Source organism: Hippopotamus amphibius, chromosome 4, assembly GCF_030028045.1.
Source record: "Hippopotamus amphibius kiboko isolate mHipAmp2 chromosome 4, mHipAmp2.hap2, whole genome shotgun sequence".
Classification (NCBI taxonomy): Eukaryota; Metazoa; Chordata; class Mammalia; order Artiodactyla; family Hippopotamidae; genus Hippopotamus; species Hippopotamus amphibius.
In genome coordinates, this window is record NC_080189.1 from 13,587,334 (window position 1) to 13,606,245 (window position 18,912).

The window sequence follows — 18,912 nt, forward strand, 5'->3', positions numbered from 1 at the left end:
GGGGAACAGGGATTCAGTGTGAAGGGACATGAGAAGAACATCTAGAGGTGTGGCAGCACTCTCTATCTTGCTAGGAGTCTGGGTTACACAAGTGTATGCATCTGACAAAACTCAGTGAAAGCATGCTTAGGATTTGTATATTTCATTGTATGTAAATTTCATAGTAAAGGAAAAAACACTAAGCAAATCCTGAGCTCTAATTACTGATACGCAGGGTCAAGTATTCAGCTGGAAGCACACTGATGTTGACAAATTATTAATACTTGGAAATGCATCAAAAAGTAAGATTGAGAGGACGGACAGATGGATAGATAAGTGATAAAGTAAATACAGTAAAATCTAGAATCCAAGTAGCAGGTAGATAGGTGTTTACCGTAACATTCTTTCAAGTTTGCTGTATATTTGAAGATTTTTGTAGAATAGAAGAAAAATAAATGTACTCATCTATAAATTACAAACAGGTAAGGAAGCTAAAAAAAGGGGTGAGGGGAGAGAAAAGTGAAAGGCAAAGTGAAAGGGAAAGAACAGTAATTAAAAGGGAGAAGAGAAGAGGAATCAGGCCAGTATATGAACAAAGCCCCAGAGAACCACTGAGAGCACGAAAGAAAAACCAAGAGGGTCCAGGAGGTTCTGAAATGAGGGCCCTGGTTCCCAGGCAAACGTGGCCAGTTTTCACCTTGTCTCTACTAAATGCTAATAAATGTGTTCTGTCTATTTAATAAGGAGCTTTATTCCATGCAGTGAAAAATCAAACGGGAACATAATAGAACAGTTCTAATAAAGTTATATGAAAGGCATTTAAAAGGTAATGTCATTTAATAAATGCAGCAGGATTTATATATTAAAGTGAGCTTTACTCTTCAAAGTTGTCAGCAGCAAAGAAAGCACATGGGATTTATTTATTTATTTATTTTAGCTTTTTAAGGTATATTTTTCTTTTTTTTTTAAGCTCTTTATTGGAATTTAATTGCTTTACACTCTCGTACCAGTTTTTGAGGTACACCAAAGTGAATCAGCTGTATTTATACATATATCCCCATATCCCCTCCCTCCCGCGACTCCCTCCCACCCTCCCTGTCCTGGCCCTCTAAGCCATCACCCATCATCGAGTTGATCTCCCTTTGTTATACAGCAACTGCCCACTAGCTATCTATTTTACATTTGGTAGTGTATATAGCACATGGGATTTAGAACATGATTAACTTTGGACCAAATCTCAATTTCACCAATAAGCAGATATGTGACTTTAGACAAGTTACTAATTTCTCTGTACCTCAATTTCCTCATTTATGTGTGACAATAATATTACCTTTCTCACAGGTCTGTTTTGAGGATTCAATGAGACCATGCATGTACGTACATGGGAACAACTAGCCCAGCACCAGGTACAGAGTAATTATTTAACACATGTTGTTTTCCTTTCCTCTTATTCTAATAATGCCACCATTACTTAACATAGCTTTGTGACACCTTTTTTGAGCTGCTGGTCGGGTGACGAAGAGCAAAAGTGTTCCAGGCTGAGGGCAGAACACAAGCAAAGGGAGAGAGAGGGACAACAGGCAACAGGTCTTTTTCTACAGACTTCTGGAATACAGAGGTCGAAGGTAAGGGTGATGGAGGGAGGATGAAAAGGAATCAGAAAAAAGCTAAGAGGAAGACAGGGCATGATCATGAAGGGCCGTTTATACCATGCTAAGGGGTTGGGTCTTTCTCTTCCAGGCATTGGAGAGTCATTCACAGGCTGTCAGTAGAACAGTGACATGTGAGAGTTCTCTTTTAGAAAGAATATTCTGCTGGCTGAAAGAATATTCATGCTGTATCCCATGGTACAACGCCAGCGATACTACTCACACAGGATGTCAAGAGAAGCAAGACATGGACTAAAAAATATTATGACTCCAAAGTCTAAGTATCATACCTGAAAATCCTAGAGTGATCACCTAAAGAAATCTACGGAATGAGGCCAGAATCTGGGGACACCAACACTTAAGCAAAACAAAAAGACACCCTAAACATAACTGAAGAAGATGTGGTCGAAGAGAACCAAATGTGGCAGATATGCACTGGAAGTATCCATTTATTTCATTTAACAACTAAGAGGCTATTAATGGCCTCGTTAAGAACAGGGTCAATCAAATGATGGGACAGAAACCAGATTTTACTGAGCTTATTCTAAAGTGGAGGTAGGGACTTCCTAGGTGGTGCACTGGTTACAAATCTGCCTGTCAATGCAAGGGACATAGGTTCGATCCCTGGTCCAGGAAGATTCCACATGCCTCGGAGCAACTAAGCCCGTGCACCACAACTACTGAGCCTGTGCTCTAGAGCCCAGGAGCCACATCTGTTGAGCCCGTGTGCCGCAGCTACTGAAGTTCGTGTGCCTAGAGCCCATGCTCTGCAAAAAGAGAAGCCACCACAATGAGGAGCTCACTCACCACAATGAAGAGTAGCCCCCACTCTCTGCAACTAGAGAAAGCCCATGTGCAGCAATAAAGACCCAACACAGCCAATAAATTTTTTTTTAAAGTGGTAAAGAAAGCAAATAAATGTATCATTTAAAAACAAATAAAAAATAAAGTGGAGGTACAGGCTGCAAGTGTGAGGTATGCTCTCAAGAATGGTGTAAATGGAAGAGAGAGGGAAGTCAATAAATGGGAACACACAGCTGAGATGACGCGTGTAAGCTGGGAAGAGTTTGACAAATAGGGGGAAAGAAGTAGGAAGGATGAGATTCAAGATACAAGTGAGGCCAAGGATAACCAAGGAGGGAGGAAGAACAGGATGTAGATCAGGGTTGGAGGGGTTGGCCTTGGGCAGGAGGATTGCAACCTCATGCGATGAGACAAAAAGAACAGAAATGTGCACGCAGGGGTAACTGCCCAGTGTTCCTTATCTTCTCTTTGAAGCAGGAGTTAAGGTTGTCTAAGAATGAATATGGAGAAGGTGAAGCAGGAAACTGAGGAAATTCATGAATATTTCAAGATAAATTTGTGAAAGTGGAAGAGTACCCCGACTACGGGTTTAGTGTACCATTTTCTTCAGGAGGATTCAACAGCCTGGATTTGTGAATTCACAAGTGGCCAGTCAACTGGGTTGAGACTTTTCCCTCTGAGCGCTCAGACTTTCATTCTCTGGTTTGTTCCTTCCTCCATAAATAAAATATCTGTCAAGTACCTTCTATGTGCTGGGCCTTGGGGACAACACTGAGAAAGACAAACAGGGCCCCTACCTGTAGAGTCTTATGATAGAAGAAACAAACAGAACAAAAAGCTATAATGCTAATGAGTGTTACACAGAAGTTCACAGTACTGTGGAGAAAATGTAGGAAGTCTGCCTAACCCAGACTGGAGGGGACAGGGAAGAAGTAACATCTGAGACCTGGAGAAATGGTAGTTGGCTGCGGAAGGAGAGAAGGGAAGAATGTTTTAGGAGGGAACGTGTGTGAAGGCCTCCAAGGAACCCCGACACAGAAAGGGCATGCCACTCTGAAAGTTCTATATACTGAAGTGAACAGTGTGGCAGGGCTGGAGAAGTGCACAGATGGGGCCAAGTCATGTAGAGCTGGTAAGAATTCTGGACTTGAGTCTAAAAACTCTAGCTATTAGCATTTTTAATAAGCTTGTTCTGGCAGTGGCCTGCAAAACAGATAAGAAACAGGCAAGAGCAGATGCAAGGATAACAGTCAGAAAGCATTTAGTAAGAATCCAGGCCAGAGATGATGGTACTGAGGACAAAGGTGGTGATAGAGAGGAAGGACAACAGAAATTGAACAAAGCAAGTGATATCAAAGAAGTAAAAGTGCTTAGAATGTACAATCTGAATGTGGGAAATAAGGATGAAGGATGAACAGAGGATGATGTTCCAATGTTTAGTCTGGGAAATCAGATGGATGGCAAGTGGTACTAATCACTGAGAAGGAACAGGTTTGACAGGAAAGTTTTGATTTTATTTTTAGTCTGTTGAGTTTGAGGCATCTGGGAAGCATCCAAGGAGACAAGTTAAGTAAGCAGTTGAATGCACAGAGAAGTCTGGAGCTCAGAAGAGCTCTCTATGGAAATATGAACCTGTGGTCTGTCTACCAACAGCTGAAAATGAAGCCATTCCAAGTGGATGAGATTATACAGGGAGAGGATATAAAGTGAGCAGAGGGTCTAGGGCAGAGTCCTAGAGAACTACTTCTGTAACCCCTGAGCAAAAGGGAGAAGTGAAAGGTAAGAAGGAACAGCCAGAGGAGTAGGAGGGAAAACAGATATCTGGTGGTCAGAAGTCAAGAAAAAGAAGTGTTTGAAGGACAGTCAACTGTGTCTAAAGCTGAGCCATCAAAAAGAATGAGAAATAAAACTGGTGCAACTAATTCTAATGAAGACGGGACAGGCTACAGCATGGGTAGGAGGTAGGGAAGCAGAGAGAACCTATTCAAAAAGTTTAACTTAAAATAGGAAGAGGCAATAAGAGAGTGAAAAGGCCAGGGAGGACCTATGAAAAACGATGTTGAGTTGTGTGATGTGTTGGATCAAGGAATCTAGGATAGGAAGAAAGTGAAGAAGGCAGGAATGAGTGATAGATTGGGAAGAAAATGGAGGGCCCAAGGGACAAGAAGTCTTGAAAACATTGAAAAACAGGAGTCAAGGAAGAAAACTGGAATAACAGAAGCCTGAAATGAGAGATTCAGGTGCTTAGGTTCCATATTTCAAAAGTGGAACAGGAACAAGTGATGACAAGGTTTAACATTCACCCAATTAGAATGGGCAGAGTTGAAAGAGGGCAAAGTTTTAAAGTCCCAGGAATAGAATACGTCAGGGGAAGGAAAGACAAGGTGTTGTTAGGTGGGTTGTTCACATAAACACTCAGGGCATTCAGAAAGATAACAAGACTTAAAGAGAAAAGGACACTGATAAGACATGCACCAAAGCCTAAGTCTAATGTAGATGAGATTCCAGAAAGCTGGTAGGTTTATGGTTTTATAATACGGCCAGATAATATGAGCCTCAAAGGAGAAGATTTTTTTAAGAAGATGGAAGAGTATGTACTAAGGTACTAAGGAGCTAGGAAAATGCCAACCCCACCTCACAACCCATTTGGAGGGGAGGGCAGCTTCTATTCAAGAGAGTTGCAGGGAAAGATTTTCTCAGGGGAAAAAACTAGATTAGTATAAAAAATAATGTGAGGACTGTTATGTGAAAAGTTTGGGGATATTTAAATTTTTTTTTAAAGACAATAGAAGGAAACTACCTCAACATAATAAAGGACATATATGAAAAGCCCACAGCTGACACCATATTCAACAGTGAAGACTGAAAGCTTTTCTTTAAAGATCAAGAACAAGGCAAGGATGCCCACTCTTGCCACTTCTATTGAATACAGTACTGGCAATCTTAGCTAGAGCAATTAGGCAAGAACAAGAAATAAAAGGCAACCAAATTGGAAAGGAAGAGGTAAAACTGTGTGCAGATGATGTGATTTTATATGTAGAAAACACTAAAGATTCCACACAAACTATTAGAATAAACAAATTCAGCAAAGTTGCAAAAGTTTGCAAAGTTTACAAAATCAGAATACAAAACTCAGTTGTGTTTTTACACATTAACAATGAACAATTCAAAAAGGAAGTAAAAAAAAAAATCCCATTTACAATAGCATTGAAAAGAATTAAATATTTAGGAATAAATTTAACTAAGGAGGTGAAAGACTTGTACACTAAAAATGATGAAACACTGCTGACAGAAATTAAAGAAGACACAAATGAATGGAAAGACATCCCATGTTCATGGATTGGAAGGCTTAATATTGTTAAAACGTCCATACTACCCAAAGTGAGCTACAGATTCAATGTAATCCCTATCAAAATGCCAGCAGCATTTTCAAAAAAATAGAAAAAAAAATCCTAAAACACATATGGAATCTCAAGGGGCCCTGAATAGCCAAAAGAATCCTGAAAAAGAGCAAAGTTAGAGGCCTAACACTAATTTCAAAACATATTACAAAGCTACAGTAATTAAAACACTATGATATTGGCATAAGGACAAACATACAGATGAATAAAACAGAAGAGAGAGCCCAGAAATAAGTTCTCACATACACAATCAAATGATGTTCAACAAGGGCACCTAGACAACACACCTGGGAAAGAACTCAAAATGGATTAAAGACCTAAACTGAAGACCCAAAACTATAAAACTCCTAAAAAAAAACACAGCAAGGAAGTTTTATGACACTGGATTTAGCAATGATTTCTTACACATGACACCAAAAGCAAAAATAGACAAATGGAATTACATCAAGCTTAAAAACTTCTGTGCCTCAAAGTACAATCAACAGAGAGAAAAGGCAATCTATGGAATAGAAGATAATATTTGCAAATCATGTATCTCATAAAAGGTTAAAGAACTCCTGCAACTCAACAAATAACCTGATTTTTTTTAATGGGTAAAAAACTTGAACAGACATTTCTTTAAAGAAGATAAACAAATGGCCAGCAAACATATGAAAAAATGCTCAATATCACTAATCATTACAGAAATGCAAATCAAAACCACACCCATCAGGATGGCCAGTATCAAAGAAACAAAACAAAACAAAAAAACAACAACAGAAAATAACAAGTGTTGATAAGGATGTAGAGAAATTGGAACCTTGGTGCAGTAGGTGGGATTGTAAAATGGTACAGCCACTATGGAAAACAGTATGGAGTTTCCTCAAAAAATTAAAAATAGAAATACCATCTGATCCAGCAATCCCACTTCTGGGCATATACCCAGAAGAACTGAAAACAGGATGCTGCAGCCATATCTGCATGCCCAAGTTCAATGTAGCATTATTCTCAATAGCCAAGAGGTGGAAGCAACCCAAAAGCCCATCAACAGATAAACAGATAAAGAAACATGGTCTATACATACAATGGAATATTTTTCAGCCTTAATAAAGAAGGAAATCCTGCCATATGCTACAACATCAATGAACCTTAAGGACATTATGCTAAGTAAAATAAGCCAGTCACAAAAGACAAATACTACATGATTCCACTCATACAAAGTATCTAAAGTAGTCAAACTTACAGAAACAGAAAATAGAATGGTGGTTGCCAGGGGCTGGAAGGAGGAGGAAATGGGGAGTTGTGTTCAATGGGTATAGTTTTCGTTTTGCAAGATGAAAAAGTGCTAGAGATCTGCTGTATAGTAATATGAATATACTTAACACTACTGAGTATACACTTAAAAATGGTCAAGGTGGTAAATTTTCTGTTAGTGTTTCTTACCACAATTTTTTTAGAGTGAGGAGGGGTTGCTAAACAGCACCAGAGCATGCAGGAGAGAAGTCTGAGAAAAGGAAGCTCTGCAGGACAATGCATTCTGAGCAGTGACCTTGAATGTCAAGGGTAGAGACAGAGCACAATGATGGCTCCAGGCTCCTGCTACAATTCTAGTTCAAGCTGTTTCAGACGCAACTGAGAATAAGGCCTCCGACATGCTAAAGACTTAATGGGGCTTTTTTAAAGTCTCAGGACTATGCTGGTGAGAAATTATTATGGTACCTTAAAGACATCCTGAACTGGGGGACACGGTTATTTCCTCAAATCTTCACCCAGCAGTAGCAACAGCAATTATCCTCAGCGGGTGGAGGTTCTCCCGCACTGAGCCAGCTGTGGCCTGGACTGGGGCTCCTGCAAAGGAAATCCTAGTTCCTACCTTGGTAGGAGTTATAAGGAGCCTTTCCTCGAGGGCACAAATGTATTGGGTTGGCCAAAAAGTTTGTTCAGGCTTTTCCATAAACTTTTTGGCCAACCCAACAGCTTGAAAAGGGAGGAAAAGCCGAACATTATATGCTCCTTACACAATCTGTTAAAACATTTCCTCTGCCCTTCTCTTTTTTACATATTAAAATTTTAAGATTCTTAGGTCTGTTCTTCATATGCTAATGGAATTTAAGTGCTTAGCCTTGAGAACACTTAGAAAGAAAAGGGGAGAATGTTCCCCCTTCTCCACACTTGCAAAGGGCAGACCATGCTTATCATAAATCATCTCTGGCAGTGGTGAACTGAGAACATTCACAGAAGTACCAGCGCGACTCTCTTTTTCAACGTGGTGACTTCCATTATAAAGCCTGTTCAGTTTTCTGTTTCACAAAGCAATCATTTAGGACACCTGGATTTCAGAGAATGTTACTATATACTTAAGCCATAGCCCTGAATCCCCAAAAGACTGCAATTTGATTAGCTCTCTTAATAATCTGCACAATTTTTATACAAAAACTGTTTATTTAAATCTTATTACCATGTTAATGCAGAAGGGGAGCTGTGGCACTTTCTTCTCCCCACAGACCTGAAGGCTAATAAAACCCGTGACTCCCTGGAATTCCTTACTCAAACAAAAGCTTTGAAAGTTTGAGTCTCATTTAAATGAACCGAGGCTGATGGGTTAGATGAAGAAAATCACAGGGGTTGCTGGCAGCAGACTCAGTGCCCAGCAACGGGCACTATGAGAGACCAGGAGACTACAGTGAGAAACAGAAGGATTAAAACCCCAAGGACTCATGCAAGTTCCAACCCTCTACTATTACTTGGGAGGTCACTTGTCTCTCTCTAAGCAGCCCTCAATTTTTCCCCATTCTGACCTCGCAGTAATCTGTGTCCACTGAAGTACGAGTGTTAATAGCTCTATCCAGTTTCCATCTTTCAGAATTGGTTACAACAAGAAGCCTTTGTCTTTGAGGTCTCAACATTTCCTTTCCCCTCACACCACAATGTTTTACAGAGACAAGCACAGCCGAACAAGATTTTAACTGTAGGCCCTTCTGGACTGTTTTGTTGTTGCATGTGAAGACAGGGTGGGGTGGGGGCTGTCAGATCCTTACCAGTGTTTTCCGTAGAGCCAGTGGCTGCCCCATGTCAGCAGGCAGATCCCAGCTGTAGTTTTCTTCCAATGATTTCGAAGTGTTTTGAAGAACGCAGTCATCTTCTCTTAGGAATCTGCTGGATTGCAGAAGCAGAAAAGAAAAATATTACTATCCAAGGGAATCACGCAGGGTCCCTATGACTGTCTTCCATTCCTTAATCCTGTCCATATGTTTTCCACTCTTCCTCCTTTTCCTTCCTAGTTAGTTACATCATCTTCATCTTCTCACCCACCCACCTACCTTTTCTTTCTTCGCTTCTTTCCACCTAAACTACACTTTCTCTTCTCTCATAGCTTTTCCTTGGAAGGAAGGAGGAGAAGTAGGAAGTGAGGAAGGGAATTCTGGCATCTTGTGTTTGCTTTCTTCTTATAGTCACTATACTGCTGTTTCAGAGTATCTGCTTATCCACTATATATAAAATGTATATCATCAAATTAGTAATCAAGTTAGTAATATAAAGGGATTATTCAAAATAGGAGAAAACACTAGGCCCTCAACAGAAGAGAACATTCACAGAAAACTCAATGAAGAGGAAATGCACAAAGCTCTGTAAAAATGCCCAACTTCCTGAGTAATCAAAGACATGCAAACCACAAAGAACTATCACCATTTCACCCATAAAATTAACAAAATTTTTAAATGATCATATTCATTGATGACAAAATAAAATGAGATAGACACACACTCCTATAAGGAAGGCAAATTAGCAAAACTTTACTCTAAAACAAAGTGACCATATATACTTATTCTGTTTCTTTTCTTCACAGCACTTATGTGATGATCCTTATGTGCTGGTTTGTTTATGAACTTATCCCACCGAAATGCAAACACCATGGGAGTAAGGGCTTTAACTGCTCTGGTCACTGCAGTATCCCCGTGTCTAAAATAAGATCTGGCACATGAGAGCCGTTCAATAAATAACTGTGGACTGTGACGGGGTTCAGGGCATGCTACCCCAAAATATGGCACCTTGGCAGAGTGGATATCTGACTCAGAAGGAGTTTGGGAAAATGGCAGAAGCAGGAAGGTCACTCTGACCACCTCCCCACCTTGTCCTTCTTCCCTGAAAGAGATCATAAAACCCTCCAGTGAGCCGTGCCTGCACTATATCCAGCAGGAAGGATGGAACTGTCTCCAAAGACACAGGGATGCGAAGAAGAATCCTAACACGCAGGCCTCGCTAAGTTTCCCATTTGCTGCCACTACCTCACACTCTTTACCCTATCATGCTCCCCCACTAGTGTCTGCTCTCCATCCAACCCAGCGTAAAACACTCAGGTCTGTTTCCTTGGGTCTTCATTTCTTTATGAAGGCTCTCATGTCATGTAAAACATATTAAATAACCTGCATGCTTTCCCCCTGTTAATTGGTCTTGGTTTAATTTCCAGACCCAGCTGGGGGCCCTATGAGGATCAAGGAACACTTTTCCCTCTGCCTGCATTAAATTCTTTTTCACTAAGATTTTTTGTTGATGTGGAAAAAACTAAAAACATAATGTTAAGTAAAATTAGCAGGATTTAAAAGTCTTATGTAATCAGTATTTACCAATTATATTCAAACACGACTATAAATGAAATACCGATAGAAATAAACACAAAAATTAAGTAGTTTCCTCTTGGTTGTGAGATAATGGGTAACATTTATTTCATGTTTTAAATTGCAATGCATTTTCTAAATTTTATAAAAATAAATATAAATTATTTTCTAGACAGATACAGAAAAATTTTGACTATGTGTGTGCATGAGGTAAACAGGCCAAGGGGGTAAAAACAATAGCTGCTTTTGCTGAAGAGTCTTGTTCTTTTGTTACTTCCTTTAACCACAGACAAAGACTCTCTTCTTGATCTAACTTTAATCAGGCTCCTCTGAGCTCTGCTGGACCAGGCCCTACTAGGGGCTTCCCTCTCTGCCCTTGTAGAATCCAGTTTGAGCAAGAATCCTTCCTACTAAGCTAGTTTAGTGAAAATCCCCCACCCTCACCATTGGTATCTGACCATCCTGGATATCTTACCGCCCTGGTCTGCCTTTAGCAAGAATTCTACTGAGTCAACCTAACAAGAATTCCCCCTTACCCCTGATACTTCCTCTTAGTAATTTTCCATCCACTGACGCCCACCCTGTCCCTTGGCTATAAACCCCCATTTGTCCTCGCTGGAGTCAGAGTTGAGTCCAACCTCCTTCCCCTACTCCAAGACCACCACTGCAGTGGTCTCTGCATTCACCCAGATGCCTCTCCCCACCCCTGAGTAAAGTCTGCCTTACCATTCTTTAACAAGTGTCACTATGTAATTTTATCTGTAACACCACCGTTGGTTAAAATTCCTCCCAAGGCCAGAAACACCCTTATCACCAGCAACAATGAAGCCAGTGCCAGGGAACCCACCTTCCTGTGGATCAGGGACACAGCCCCAAAGGGTACATGTAGCGTTAATAATTAGGTGCCTCTCCACCTGGCCCTAAAGCACTCCTTCATTCACCACATGAGGCTCTGTGCTAAGTGCTAGGCAGAGAGCACAAGTCTCTATTCTCAAGTGCTGGCAACTGTTAAACCCACAAGTACAAAGCAATTACACAGCGTGTGACTGCAACACACTCAGAAGCATGTTAAGGGGTAAGTCCCGGCTCTGTGAGAAGCCACAAGAATGACCTGACATAACCTGGAGGTGACACAGTGGTCCATGGTTGGGGAAGTCTTCCCAGAAGACATGACATTTACCCTGCATCTTGAAGAATGAGGAGTACCAAATGAGAAGCTAAAGAGATTGACGTGCACAAAGGCATAAATGACAGCAACGTATGTTCGGGCAAACACAGGTGGGTAGTCAGGTGTAGATAAACAGCAGGGTAAATATGGAAGGTGAGAACAAGGCCTCGAAAACTCTAGTGTAAAACTTGTTAAAATGCAGATTCTAGGGCATTACCCCCTGAGATTCTGACTGGTTCTGGCTGGGCTGTCAGTGAAACCGAACAGGACCCTGTGGGGCTCCTGGGACGAAAGCGTTTCTGTGTCCCCCATTTCTAGACCTTCGGAGTTCCAAAGGGCAGGCTCAAACCGTTGCTAATCAGGGAAAGGAAGGGATGCAGAGGCAAGGGAGGAGCAGTCAAAAAACATTAGTGCAGCCTTGGAGCAGGATCCTGGTTCCACCTCAGGGGATACACATAACAGTATCTTTGAGCTCTTCTGCAGAAATAAAAACCCCCAACAAGTGGAAGATGTTAACTACTTGATGAAGCATTCTTCATTCCAGAGAGAAGGTCACAGAAGCTCATCAGAAGACCACCTGGGGCCAGATGAAAGGCGTGCAGGCCCTGCCCACAACCTGACCCTTATCAACAACCCCGCCCTTAAACTAATGCTATAAAACTCCTCATCAAATCCCCTGGGTTGGGACACACAGTTTTTGAGGGAGAGCCCATTGTGTCCCCCTTTCTGGCAAAGCAATAAAACTATTCTTTTCTACTTCACCCAAAACTGTCTCCAAGATTCATTCAAGCTCCAGTGCACAGAGGCCGAGCTTCCGGCAGCATTATCTTCATTATTAAGGAGCACTCCCATGCTTCTAGTGGAGGTCGGCACCACACTTTGAGAAACAGTAGTTTGGAGATAAAAGGATGGGGAAGGTCAGGGAGGTTCGGAAAAGATCAGGAAGGACCTTGAATCCCTGCGGAAGACTCTGGATGTTACACTGAAGGTGATGAAAAAGGTCTTTTGAAAAGTCTTAAGCAAGTGAGTGATAGGATCACATTTGGACTGTAGAAAGATCACTTTGTAGCAGAATCGAAAATGGGCTGGAAGAAGCTGAGCTAAAAGCTACAGAGAGCCAGTAGGAAGTTATTACCACTATCTCTAGGCACATAAACAAAGGAAGGAACAAAGGAGACAGAGGATGGATGTGGGAGATCTTTAGAAAATAGAATCTAGCAGCACTTGTTCATCAATGGATCGTAGGAGGTGAGAAAAGGGGAACCAAGCCAGGCAACTTATTGGATAATGATTTCAATCATTAGAGTTGGATTGTAGGTTCATGAAGAAAAGTGTTGGAAATACTGAGTTTGAGATGCCTGTGGGGCATCCAATGAAAACGATCAATGGGTGTCTGGACTTAGCCATTCGAAGCCAGGAGAAATTGTCCGGATGGAAGATACAGACTTGGGACTCATCAGTGTGAAGGTTCAGTTGGAGTACAGGTAAAACACCCAAGGCAAGGACAGAAGTTAGAGAACAATCTAAGAGCTTAAGTGTCTGTTTTAAGGCCACCCATGACCCATCAGAACTCCCTTTGTGTCACAAATGAACGGGTCTGCGTATTATAAAACTAACGTGCAAACATGCAGACAACCTAGTGTACTGGAAAGAGCACTGGTCTAAGGGCCTTGAGACCTAGATTCTAGTCCGACTTGTGTTACGTACTGGCAGTGAGAGCCTGGGTAAGTCATTTAACCTGTCTCTGTGTTCTCATTAATAAAATGAGGATACGTCTGCTCTGATTAACTCATTTGGCTGTAAAGACCACATCTGATAGGGCTGTGAATGCACTTTCCTCATTAGTAAAATGAGGATACACCTGCTCTGATTAACTCATTTGGCTGTAAAGTTCACATCTGTAAGGGGTGTGGATGCACCTTATAAATTTTTCCATATTTAAGTCACAATATGCAATATATTACCTACCAATGTAAATGCCTTCTAAGCATGCAACAGAATTCTCATTCCCCAATCTTAGTTAAAACTTCAATTTTTACTGAAAAAAATAAAATTTGGCACATAATAGCCTTTCACTAAAAAAACTGTTATATGTCCCGTCCGAAATGCATGGGGTTTTTTTTTTCCCCTCAAGAACTCCCAAATTCTGACTGTGTTCGACCCTCCTCACCATAAGGTGGGGCTTTTCTCGCTAGACTTTCAACCCCGACAATGGGCAGGTGCTGTCTATGCATCTCCAGCAAACAGAACCTAGGAAAGCACCTGGGAATGAATGGACCAATCAACCAATCCATCAATCGACCAGAAACGATCCTCCCTATTTTGCAAACGAGTTAACTGAATAGCACCCCCAACCCCGCCAAGAAAAGTGAGTAAGGGTCACACAAGTTAGCGGCAGCTCTGGGACCAGAATCCAGGGCATCTGCCTCCCGCTGAGGCTACAGGAACCCCGCCATCCGCACGGAGCCCTCCCCGCGCCGTTCATCCGGCCCCCGCTCCCACCCTCCGCCCGCACGGGGGTCCCGACGGCGGCCCCCGAGGCCGGGTCCCCGCGGCTCTGCCCCACGCCCCGGGGCCCTCCCCGCGCCCGGCTCCCCGCCCGCGCCCCGCCGCACTCACCACGGCGGCTCCCGCGTGCAGGCTGCCTTTCCTGTGCGCTCCCTCAACGTTCCCCCGCTTCTGACGGGAAACCGCTGCCGCCACCCTCGGGTTCCGCCGCGGGTTCCAGGCGCGCAGGGAGGGCGCGGTCTGCAGGGGCCGCCGCCGCCGCCGGGGCAGCCTTCAGTTTTCGGTCGCGCGTGTCTTCATCCATTCAGCCTTCTCATCCATCCTTCTGTCATTCAACAATATTTTATGGAAAGCCTACCAAGCCAAATGCCGTTTTAGGACCTGGCACTAAATCGGAGAATAACTAAATGAACAGGGTAATTTCAGGCAGTGACATGTACCACGAAGAAAACGAACACGGGTGATGGAAAAGAAGTTGGGTGGGGGGAGAACTATTTTAAGGAAGGTCGTCTAAGTTAGGCCTCTCCGAGGAAGGGGCAATTAATCTGAGACCCAAAGGCAAAAAGGAGCAGGTCAAGCAAAGATCCAGAAGAAAAGCTGTAAAACCTGAGGCCGTTTCCCAAGTCAGGGGCCAGTGTGAGTGAAGCAGAGAGAACTGAGGAGTAACAGGTAGCTATGAAGCTGGGGAAGTGGGCAAGACAGGCCATGGTGGTAAGGAGCTCCGACGTTACATGAAATGGGATGGGAAGACCTTGAGGGGATTCAGTCACCGGAGGGACGTGATCTGGTTTGCATTTTAAACACCTCTGGCCACAGCGTGGTGAGTAGATTCTAGAGAGCAAGAGAGCTGCAGAGAGGCCAGGGCCCATGCAGAGGGCAGTTCTAATTCTCTCTTCCTCCCACCAGTTTGCCCACCCGCGCGTGTGATGTGCGGACCATGCCAGTCAATCAAGGTTTTTTTCTTTTCTTCTCCCATCCATCACTGGATCTGCCAACATTTGCTGAGTGATGCGCATGAGCTAGGCACAAGGGATGCTCTCCTGTACAGCACCCCGCCCCCATGGTCCCTGCCCTCAGAGAGCTTGCAATCTAGTTTATCCAGCTACTGCATAAAGACACGCAACCTTCCTATCGCCCCCTAGATGAATGTTTTAAGAGAAATGAGAACCACCGAGGAGATTTTGGTGCAGTAAAGCATACTCCGCCAGGTTCTAATCCTCACGAGCCCACACTAACAGTAGGGTAAACTTCCTAGCGCTGCCACCTGTAAATTAGGGGACTGGATCATCGTAAAAAAATCTCTTCTAACTGTAAAATGTTGTGATATTCTGGGTATGATAGACAGTTATTTTCAACTCTCCTTTCCCCACCATCTAAAACATCTGCATTTGAAAATGAGCTGCTGAACTGCTTGCCTGCAGGCTAGAGAAATCTGGAACTTGACGCTGCATGGTCCAATGGGCAGACTAAGCTTTAGGGCTTCCGAAAAACAGTGGTTCCCCAAAGTGAGAAAAGTTCGGCTAAAATGAGTTGTCCATAATTACCCATTCAGAAATTGAAGAAAAACAGAAAGAAGCTTTTTCTTAAAATAAATATCTATACTTTATATATAGATGTATACTTTGTATACGTATACTCTTTTTTATATGTATACCTTTTCTTGTTGTTTTAGGGCTGACTTAATTTTTGTTTTGGATTACACATTGACAGGGAGCTCTTTACGCATTTCTGTCTTTAGGGCCAACAAAGAACAGAATCCAGTCTCGCTGGGACATCTGTGTCACGTGTGGATGTGATCTGACCACATCAAATGTGCTCATGTGTGTGCTGGCCTGTGAGTACCCCTGTGAGGAAGTTGTGCAAGCCTGGCCGTGTGTCTGTGCACACAATGTGGACAGTTTTATGGCAGTGAAAAGAGGCCTCCCTCTGTGGTCTGTGACTTATTGGCACAATGGGATGAGAGCATAGCACTAACCAGGCTGCGGAAGGGCACTTAGTGTGGTCTTAACACTGCACTTAGCCAGTGCGGGAGGGCAGTATGGTCCAGGAGGTAAATGTATTTGCACCTTTGGAACCAGGTGCCTGGACTGGAATTCCAGATTTGCCACATACTAGCTGAGGGAGTTGAACAATACCTTTAATTTCTTTGTACCTAAGTTTCTATAATGATGATAATAGCTGTATCGACCTCTCTGGATTGCCATGAGGATTAAAGGAGTCCATACACGTAAAGCATTTAGAAAAGTGCATAGGACAGAGTTAATACTCAATAAATACTTGGTTTTTTTTTTGTTTGTTTTGCCTTTGCTTTTTTCCTGTAGCTACCCCCTAAACCTCAAGCAACTACCAGCTAACCAGAAAATCCCTGGGATCCAACAGGTACCTTGGAAGGAAGAATATGTATTTGGCAAAACTCGGATCAGCTCCTGAGAGTTTCGAGCCCACAGGGAGCAGGCCTTCTGTACACATGGATGGCGTGCTGGTTGGCCAGGGAGAGAATTCTGAGTATCCGCCCCTCCCCAGTCCACCCCCAGGGTCACCAAAGACAGGAGACAGGAACGTTCACTCACGGAGGGCTGCTGGCAAAGAACCAGGGCTGGGGGGAGGGTGTACATCCCCTGTTCAAGATGGAGGTCATGGCTTTGACTCTCCCAAAGCTCCGAGGAGAGGGCATGAGGGTCTCACCGGAGGGTCACATCTGGTTGGGGTTGAGCTGTGGGAAAAGAAAACCCTGGTTTTATTTGAGTTAGAGCCACACACTGTCGAAAAGCTCAGGCATCACAAGGCAGGTGCCCAGAATGCCTGTGAAGAAGGGTGGCCGGCCTCTAACACCAGGGAGAAGAGACCACCCGGCGGAGGCAGCCCCTCCAGGGAAGGGGGAACAAGGGCGTGTGGGCAGTCATGTGTCTCACAGCCCACCCCACTCAGGACCAGTTGAGGAGTGGTCATGAGACCATTAGGGAATATCTGTTGGTTTACTTTCTTTCTTTAATATGAAGGCTTTAATTCATCATGCCCAGTGTGGCAGTGAATGGGGATGTTGGTCTCAGGCTGTTGAGTTCCCAGCAGAGGAATCTGGAAGCATCTCCCAGGTTTCTATCTGGATTCTCAGACTAGAGAAAAGAAGACATCTCAACAAAATAAAGCTCAGAATTACATTTGCAAAAGAGACGAGTGTAGCCGTGGTGTGGGGCATGTCTCTGAGAGAGACCTTTGTGTTCCCTCCTTAAACTGCATGTTTGTATAAACAGAAACAACAGGCCATTTGGCTCAGATAGGTCACCTGCAATTGGGAAAATACCTGCATCAAAATGGGAGTGAGTTGCAAATGCATCTCTGAGGAATTAACTGTACCCATCACATGAGACATGTATTTCCTGACATCATAAAGCATTACTGAAGCACCCCATTTATTGTTCTAGTGATATAATTTATAGTATTAATATTTTTGCTGTATAAACTGCCCCTTTTAGGCCATATTGATTAAGCCAATGATTGCCCCTTCGTATCTTTTCTAGAGGGACACATTTGTAAATAAGTAAGTTACGGATTATCCATGTTTCAGATGTACAGAGTGGACATATGGATGCTGGGGTGGGGCAGGGGAGGAAGGGGTGGGATGAATTGGGAGATTGGGACTGACATATATACACTACTATGTATAAAATAGATAAATGAGAACTTACTGTATAGCACAGGGAACTCTACCCAATGCTTTGCAGTGACCTAAACGGGAAGGAAATTTTAAAGAAAGAGGGGATATATGTATACTTATAGCTGATTCACTTTGTGTACAGCAGAAAATAACACAACACTATAAAGCAACTATACTCCAATTTTTTTAAAGTGAAAAAAAAAAAGAATTAGAAATCGAAAAAAAAAAAAAAGGATTATCAGTGTTTTACAGAAGTTAACCCCCAACCACACCCCCATCCTGTGGGGGAATATAGTGGAAGCCACATCCTACACATGTAGTTTGTAAGGCCACAAATCACGCTAAAAATGGAAACCACTCAGAGGCTCTTTCCAAGCATCATGACCAGGGTTGAGGGGTGCACATGGAGATGCCCACCTGGATCCCCCTTCAAGGACAGACCTGCTGTCCTAACTGCCAGGAGCACTGTGAGTGGACAGCCCCTGCAGGGACAGCCTCCATGCAACAAGCCATCTTAATCAGTGTCATGCCCTTCTGGAGGTGGCCCACATCTAATGACTTGATCTAGGAGAAAGTACAACAGCTTGGTCACTGCAGCCCAAAATAAGACACCTCTGACCAGTTATACCAGCTCCAGAGTCCTCACAGGGTCAGCTGAGGCTGTCAGGCTGCATCACAGCTCGGCTTCTCCCTCTGCCACCCCATCCTGCTCCCTTCTCTCCTTTTTTTTTTTTTTTTTTTTGCAGATGTTGATTCTGAACTGTAAACACTATGTGCTCTACAGTATAATGACCACTCCTAAAATGTCCATGTCCATCCCCAGAATCTAAGAATTCTCTGCAGATGTGTTTAAGGATCTTGAGATAGGAAGAGTATCCTACATCATCCAGGTAAGACCCAGTGTAATCCCAAGGGTCCTTATAAGAAGGAGACCAGAGATCAGAGAGAGAGAAGATGTTGCTCTGCTGGCTTTGAAGGTGGAAGAAGGGGCCACAAGCCAGGGAATGTAGGCAGTCTCCAGAATCTGGAAAAAGTGAGAAAGTAAGTTCTCCTTTAGAGCCAGAAACCACACAGCCCTACAGACCCATTTTAGGCTTTTGACCTTCAGAACGGTAAGATAATAAATGTGTGTTGTTTTAAGCTACTAAGTTTG

General features: G+C 43.1%; 1 protein-coding gene across 2 annotated transcripts in view; it reads right to left on the reverse strand.

Moving 5' to 3' along the window:
* Window positions 1-14,264, reverse strand: part of AGK (acylglycerol kinase) — a 78,902-nt gene extending 64,638 nt beyond the window's left edge. The window contains exons 1-2 of one of the 2 annotated variants that reach the window (XM_057730601.1): window positions 14,216-14,264; window positions 8,851-8,968 (exon numbers count right to left, since the gene is read on the reverse strand). In XM_057730601.1, coding sequence (XP_057586584.1) covers window positions 8,851-8,951 — 101 coding nt within the window. In that variant the 5' untranslated portion in view covers window positions 8,952-8,968; window positions 14,216-14,264. The remainder of the gene's footprint in view (window positions 1-8,850; window positions 8,969-14,215) is intronic. The other variant, XM_057730602.1, reaches the window with a different exon arrangement.
* Window positions 14,265-18,912: the final 4,648 nt, after the last annotated feature.